The sequence below is a fragment of the Lontra canadensis genome, unplaced genomic scaffold (genome assembly GCF_010015895.1).
Source record: "Lontra canadensis isolate GAN:19392208 unplaced genomic scaffold, GSC_riverotter_1.0 scaffold54, whole genome shotgun sequence".
NCBI classification, from domain to species: Eukaryota; Metazoa; Chordata; class Mammalia; order Carnivora; family Mustelidae; genus Lontra; species Lontra canadensis.
In genome coordinates this window covers 13,202,994-13,210,045 of record NW_022631048.1, presented here as the reverse complement: position 1 = coordinate 13,210,045, position 7,052 = coordinate 13,202,994, and the positions used below count along the sequence as shown (strand labels likewise).

The following is a 7,052-nucleotide window of genomic DNA, read 5'->3' as shown; positions in this document are numbered from 1 at the left end:
CCCGAGACCCTCAGCCCCGGACCCCCCCACCCGAGACCCTCAGCCCCGGACCCCCGCCGAGACCCTCAGCCCCACCCTCACTCAGGATAGCCACCCCCTGGCAGGAGCTGGCTGCCTCCACTCCATCACATGGGTGGTGGCCCCTGGGTCCTGGTCCTCCCGCTGGGGACAAGGCCCTTCTCCTGGGGCCATGGGTGGGAGCCTTGGAGAGAAACCTTCAGGAATGGGGGAGATCTGGGAATAGAAGTAGCACAGAGCAGAGGGGTCAAAGGCCCAAGTGTCCCCCTCACCCCGAGAGTAAAGCCCTGTGTTTGTGTGCCAGGGCTCTGGGGACGTGAAGTACCACCTGGGTATGTACCACCGGCGCATCAACCGCGTGACCGACAGGAACATCACCCTGTCGCTGGTGGCGAACCCGTCCCACCTGGAGGCCGCTGACCCCGTGGTGATGGGCAAGACGAAGGCCGAGCAGTTCTACTGCGGGGACACCGAGGGGAAGAAGGTAAGGCCCAAGGACACCGAACCCTCCGATGGTGGCAGCCCTCAGGCCTGCCGTGAGACGTGCGGCCAGGAGAGGCCAGGGAGCCCGCTTGCTCGCCAGGCTCGGGTTTTCGGGAGGGCTCTTCCCCGGTGCAGACAGCCCGCCCCTCGAGCGCCCACCTCTGTGTGGGAGCCGCTCCGACCCTCGCCTGCCACCAGCCGTGGATCCAGACCCTTCATGCCTGTCCTCGCCACTAGTCCAGAAGCCCAGCAGTTAGCTGGTTTCTGCTCAGCCGAGAGCTCAGGGAGCTGGAGTCTGTTCCACGACCTTCCGCATCTCAGAAAGTTTATGTTCCCTCTGTGCACATGACCGGATTGGTTCTGTGACCTGGGAGAAGACAGGGCCTGACCCAGGTGGGCCCTGGGGTGTTTGTGGGGAAGCAGCCCCCGGTACAGCAGGACAGTCAGCCCACTGTGGCGCCATGAGATGCAAGGAGCGCTGGGCCCCGTGGTGTCAGCACCCAGTACCGCACTGAGGGAGTTTCGGCAACAGCCATGCCATCTGGCGAGGGCCCCAGTGTGGCTTCCCCAGGCGATCTAGGCGGGAGGCTCCCTGGAGCGCCCGACAGCAGGAGGCCAAGCGTGTGCGGAGAAGGCTCTGGCAGGACTCTCGTGGCCTTCCTACCCACCCCTCCACGGAGGCCCCTGCACACACCCATCCCAGGGAGCATCCCCGCAGCCAGAGGCAGGACACACAGGGTTCCGTTCACGAGATCCAGATTCTGTACCTGGAGAAGACAGGGGAGACTTTCTCCTCCTAGCAGGGGCTGCGGGAGCAGGGTCTCACAGTCTAGGATGTGCCTGTGCCCGTGGAGGGAGGACGGCACGGCACAGTCGGGTTGCACACAGCAGCATTGCGTCCTCCTATGAACGCAGACACTGAGCAGCACCAGCCATCCCTGCTCGGGGCACCGGGCTCCTGGAGAACCGTCTCCTTCCAGGTTGTGTGGGGGCCGCCGTCCAGACGGCACGGGCCCTCACGCCGAGCGTGGGACAGTGGGAGCTGCACAGCGATGAGAGTCAGGCCCGGGGGGTGAATGAGACGGGAGTGCGAGCACATGGGAGTGCGAGTGACAGGCGAGATGGGTAGGCTCTGGCTGAACACCAGCAGATGCACGTAGGAGGGACACCTGGCAGTGCCCAGGAGAGGCTGCCGCGGCCACCGGGCAGGGGTTAGTGAGGAGCGGGACCCAGAGGTTCTCATGACCGAGGGGGAACAGTGAGTGGAAGGGAGACATTGTCCAGGTGAGCACAGGGACGCCCGCCAGCAAGGGGCAGGCGAGCTGGGGCATCTCCCGGTGTGGAGCGCACCTGTCCTGGGTCTGGTCACGAAGGCCTGTCCGGGTCGTGGAGACAGGAGAGGGAATGAGCTGCTCCTGGTTGGAGCCTGGCCAGCACTGCTCTCCTGCTGGGAGGGTCCCACGGGCCGTGCCTGGTGCGGCGTCCGTGGGCTCCACAGCAGATGGTGGTGGACTGGCCGGTGTGCCGCTGGAGCAGGTCAGGGCCCGGCAGGGCTGGGGGGTCTTGTGTTCTCCTGCCACTTTGTTTTTATGTATAAGTTGGAAATGATCTCAAAATGCATTACTTTAGACAAACCATAAGTGACTCTTAATCTCACAAAACAAACTGAGGGTTGTTGGGCAGAGGGGGGTTGGGGGGGCGGGTTATGGACATTGGGTAGGGTATGTGCTATGGTGAGTGCTGTGAAGTTTGTAAACGTGGAGATTCACAGACCTGTACCCCTGGGGGGGAAAAAATATATATATATATATATGTTTATAAAAAATAAAATTATAAAAAAAAAATGCATTACTTTTGGAAAAGCAAATTGCGACTCAGTGTCGGTGTGCCTTGTGGCCGTGGTGAGCCAGGCTGTGTTGCAGCTGGGCTCTCCTTCACGTGCCCGCAGGTCATGTCCATCCTTCTGCACGGAGACGCCGCCTTTGCCGGCCAGGGCATCGTGTATGAGACCTTCCACCTGAGCGACCTGCCCTCCTACACGACTCACGGCACTGTCCATGTGGTCGTCAACAACCAGGTAACGGGGACCCCAGGGCCAGGGGCCGCAGACCTCCTGAGAACTCTGTGCTCTGCGGCCATCTGACGCGTCTCAGTTATTTAGGACAGTTCTCGGGCTCTAAAGGTGGCTCTTTTATAAAAGATGGGGACAGCGCCAGAAACGTGTTTTTAAAAAGGAGAGATTTGGGGGCACCTGGGTGGCTCAGTGGGTTAAAGCCTCTGCCTTCAGCTCAGGTCATGGTCCCAGGGTCCTGGGTTCGAGCCCTGCATCGGACTCTCTGCTCGGCAGGGAGCCTGCTTCCCCCTCTCTCTCTGCCTGCCCCTCTCTGCCCACTTGTGCTCTCTGTCAAATAAATAAATAAAATCTTTAAAAAAATTGTAATTTAAACAAAGTTACGTGTCTTTCTGCCAGCCGCAGTGTAAATATTTTGATGTTTCCTTTGCCCGTGTACATGTAACACAAATTTAAAACTTCCGACGCCATTCCTAACCCCGCAGTTTGCTCACTTAACGTGAGGAGCTAACATTACGAGCACCGTTTCTTGGAAAGGAAAAGTTAAAGCCTTCACAGTAGCCCTTACTTTGTCAGCGTACTACAAATTCCGTATTCATAATTTAATAATCTGCATTTCCCACTGACTTCTGTGAAACGCCTCAGACACACACAGTGTGATAATAATACCACAGCGGTCATGCCTGAGCTCCACGAACGTGACCCCTCTCCTACAGTGGGGCCTTCCCAGCCGGGACAATACCCACTGTCTTCTTACGCTTGTCCCCGCTTCACAGTTTTGGTTTTTGTTTTTTGTTTTTTAAAGATTTATTTATTTACTTGACAGAGATCACAAGTAGGCAGAGAGTCAGGCAGAGAGAGGAGGAAGCAGGCTCCCCGCCGAGCAGAGAGTCCGATGCGGGGCTCGATCCCAGGACCCTGGGACCATGACCTGAGCCGAAGGCAGAGGCTCAACCCACTGAGCCCCCCAGGCGCCCCTAGATTATAATTTTTTTATACTTCCAAACTGTGTGTTGGACGTGCATGAAGTTCGTTTGCAGAATAGGAAACAACAAAACGATAAAAAAACAAAGACCTGAACGGCCGCCTGGGGACTCGCGAGGGCGGGCACAGCCAAACGGCCACCGCCCGAGGCGCCGCGCCCGGCCCCGCCCAGCAGCCTGTCCTTTGCAGATCGGCTTCACCACGGACCCGCGCATGGCCCGCTCTTCGCCCTACCCGACGGACGTGGCCCGCGTCGTGAATGCCCCCATTTTCCACGTGAACTCGGACGACCCGGAGGCTGTCATGTACGTGTGCAAGGTGGCGGCCGAGTGGCGGAGCACCTTCCACAAGGACGTGGTGGTGGACCTGGTGAGCGGCCTCTGTCTGTGTGCGGGAGAGGAGGGGCGGCCTCCCGCAGGCTGACTCGCCGTGCTGCTCCCCACGTGGGCTCCGCACGCCGCCTACCCGCCAGCATCCAAGGGCCTTCCCGCAGTCCCCTGGCCGCCCTCCGCCAGGGCTCTTGAGGCCCCAGCCCGGGCGAGCCAGGCCGGGAAAGAAGGAAGCTAGGGTCTTGTGCCGGTGTCCCCAGGTCCCTCGTTTCATCTGTGACAGCGACTCCACTGTGAAGGTCTAGACTGTAGGGGAGGTTTGCTGGGGAGCCGCGCAGGACAGCAGGCAGGTGCCGGCGGGCCCCGATACCGACGTGTCCGCTCCGTGTGCAGGTGTGTTACCGGCGGAATGGCCACAACGAGATGGACGAGCCCATGTTCACGCAGCCGCTCATGTACAAGCAGATCCGCAAGCAGAAGCCGGTGCTGCAGAAGTACGCCGAGCTGCTGGTGTCCCAGGGCGTGGTCGACCAGCCGGAGTACGAGGTGTGCCCCGGCCCCGCCCCGGCTCTCGGAGGGCGGGGACAGGCTTGCTCCGACTCCAAGCGGGCCCACAGCTGGCAGACGCGGCTGCTCAGGCCGAAGACGGTGACACGGCCGGCTGTTCCCGGGCCTCAGAGCTGTCATGCACGTGGGGGCGCTGTGCAGGGCGCCCCTGACGGCTGTGCCGTGCCCGCCCCTGCAGGAGGAGATCTCCAAGTACGACCGGATCTGCGAGGAGGCCTTCACCCGGTCCAAGGACGAGAAGATCTTGCACATCAAGCACTGGCTGGACTCGCCCTGGCCCGGTGAGCGGTGGCCCCACCCGCGCCCCTCCCTCCCCCACTGAGTGAGCGGCCCCACCTGCACCCCTGCCCGCCCCACCGCCGGCCTGTGGGCCCCACGTGGCAGCCACGCGTCCGCTCACCCCCTGTCCTAGGCTTTTTCACCCTGGACGGGCAGCCGAGGAGCATGACCTGCCCGTCCACGGGCCTGACGGAGGACATCCTGACGCACATCGGGAATGTGGCCAGCTCCGTGCCCGTGGAGAACTTCACCATTCACGGAGGTGAGGATGCCCGCTGAGCCGCGGAGCGGTTGGGCCCCGTCGGGGAGGACAGGGCGGGACACCAGGGCGGCCGGCTGTGCTGCTCTGGCGGCGAGCGGGCGGCTGGTGAGCGCCGTGCCCGCGCAGGGCTGAGCCGGATCCTCAAGACCCGCGGGGAGCTGGTGAAGAACAGGACCGTGGACTGGGCTCTGGCGGAGTACATGGCCTTCGGCTCGCTCCTGAAGGAGGGCATCCACATCCGCCTGAGCGGCCAGGACGTGGAGCGCGGCACCTTCAGGTAACACCCATAACCCAGTCGGGGTTCTCGTGGCAGCACTGAGTGCGGCGGACAGAGAGGAGGGCCCTGGGGTTTCTCGGGGAGAAGCTCCTGTTGGCCCGGAAGCAGCCTTCTCCTGCTCTGACGCGGGCCCTTCTGCGGAGCACGTGGCCGCCTCTCGGGTCTGCATGTCAGGGTGGGATGCGGCTGCACTGCCCCCGTAATCTGTGTCATGCCTCAGCCACCGCCACCACGTGCTGCACGACCAGAACGTGGACAAGAAGACTTGCATCCCTATGAACCACCTCTGGCCCAACCAGGCCCCCTACACCGTGTGCAACAGTTCACTGTCCGAGTACGGGGTCCTGGGTGAGTGCCCCGGCCCGCGGGCCCTCCTCCTGCCACCCCACCTGCCACCGGTTCCCACCACCCCCCACTCAGTCAGCTCTCGTCCCGCCTCCTCCCTCTGCAGGCTTTGAGCTGGGTTTTGCCATGGCCAGCCCTAATGCCCTGGTCCTCTGGGAGGCCCAGTTTGGTGACTTCCACAACACGGCCCAGTGCATCATCGACCAGTTCATCTGCCCAGGACAGGCCAAGTGGGTGCGGCAGAACGGCATCGTGCTGCTGCTGCCGCACGGCATGGAGGGCATGGTGAGCACCCCCGCCCCGCGGGCCCCGGAAGCTGGTGTGGCCATGGCGGTGCGCCCCGTCCCCGAGGGCCAGTGTCAGGTCCTGCTGCACCTCTGCCGAGAAGCAGGAGTGCCGGCTCACACGCCCCTGCTCTCCTCGCTGTGGAGGCCCTGTGGGAGACCATCCCAGGACAAGGCGTTGGAAACCCTGCAGAGCCGGGGTGTGGGCCCCTCCATGCTCTGGGGGAGGGGACAGGGTGGAAGAGCCAGCGGGTCAGTGCAGGTCAGAGTTTTTCAGACCAGAAGTAACCCGAGTCCATTAAGGAAGAGACGTGGCAAGTGCAGCTCCCACTCTGCAGAGCTCCCGAGATGTAATTTTTGTGTGTGGTTCCAGGGCCCAGAACATTCCTCCGCCCGGCCGGAGCGGTTCCTACAGATGTGCAATGACGATCCAGACGTCCTACCGGTGAGCGGGGTGGCAGCAGCGCACTGGGCCTCAGGGTGACATGCGGGCGGCTCCTGCCGGCCCCCGAAGTGAGAGTCCCCATCCCGCTGCCGCGTGAGGAGCAGCTGTCTGCACTGGCTTCAGGCAGACGCCTTAGAGGAGGGAGCTCGGGCGGCTCTGGGCTGGTGTCGATGGAGCTTACGACTGGGCACAGTGACCGGGGATCTGTTTCTATAGCAAATCCGACCGGCCCGTGGTAGAACCGGGTGCAGGGGTGGCCCTGGTCTGCAGAGGAGGGGCGGGATGGAGTGGGACAGAGAACCCGGCGTGTGAGCTCCTGGCGGGGTCCCTGGGGCAGCCCTGCAGTAGGGGCTTAGTCCGCCGGCCTCCGGCCTGTCCCTCGAATCACAGAACCTGGAGGAGGCCAACTTCGACATCAGCCAGCTGTACGACTGCAACTGGGTTGTGGTCAACTGCTCCACGCCCGGCAACTTCTTCCACGTGCTGCGGCGCCAGATCCTCCTGCCCTTCCGGAAGCCGGTCAGTGCGGGGCGCCTCTGCCCAGCGGGGGACGGGCGTGGGAGCGGGTGGTGGGTGGTGGCGTTCCGGGCACAAGGAGGGGTGCGCAGGGTCCCGGCCAGCAGGCTCCGGGCAGGGTGTGGAGTGGTGAGGAGGAGGCTGTGTGAAGGGCCCTGGCCTGGTTGGGGACCCCACGGAGAGGCTGCGGGC

The 7,052-nt window shown here is 62.8% G+C and overlaps 1 protein-coding gene across 4 annotated transcripts in view; it reads left to right on the top strand.

Moving 5' to 3' along the window:
• The window catches only part of OGDH (oxoglutarate dehydrogenase), a 52,778-nt gene that overhangs the window by 40,928 nt on the left and 4,798 nt on the right, over positions 1-7,052 (top strand). For all 4 annotated transcript variants that reach the window (XM_032875049.1, XM_032875047.1, XM_032875051.1 and 1 more), the window contains 11 exons: positions 323-502; positions 2,450-2,578; positions 3,746-3,925; positions 4,279-4,431; positions 4,631-4,733; positions 4,865-4,993; positions 5,120-5,270; positions 5,491-5,618; positions 5,722-5,900; positions 6,273-6,344; positions 6,735-6,863. In XM_032875049.1, the coding sequence (XP_032730940.1) occupies positions 323-502; positions 2,450-2,578; positions 3,746-3,925; positions 4,279-4,431; positions 4,631-4,733; positions 4,865-4,993; positions 5,120-5,270; positions 5,491-5,618; positions 5,722-5,900; positions 6,273-6,344; positions 6,735-6,863 (1,533 nt within the window). The remainder of the gene's footprint in view (positions 1-322; positions 503-2,449; positions 2,579-3,745; positions 3,926-4,278; positions 4,432-4,630; positions 4,734-4,864; positions 4,994-5,119; positions 5,271-5,490; positions 5,619-5,721; positions 5,901-6,272; positions 6,345-6,734; positions 6,864-7,052) is intronic.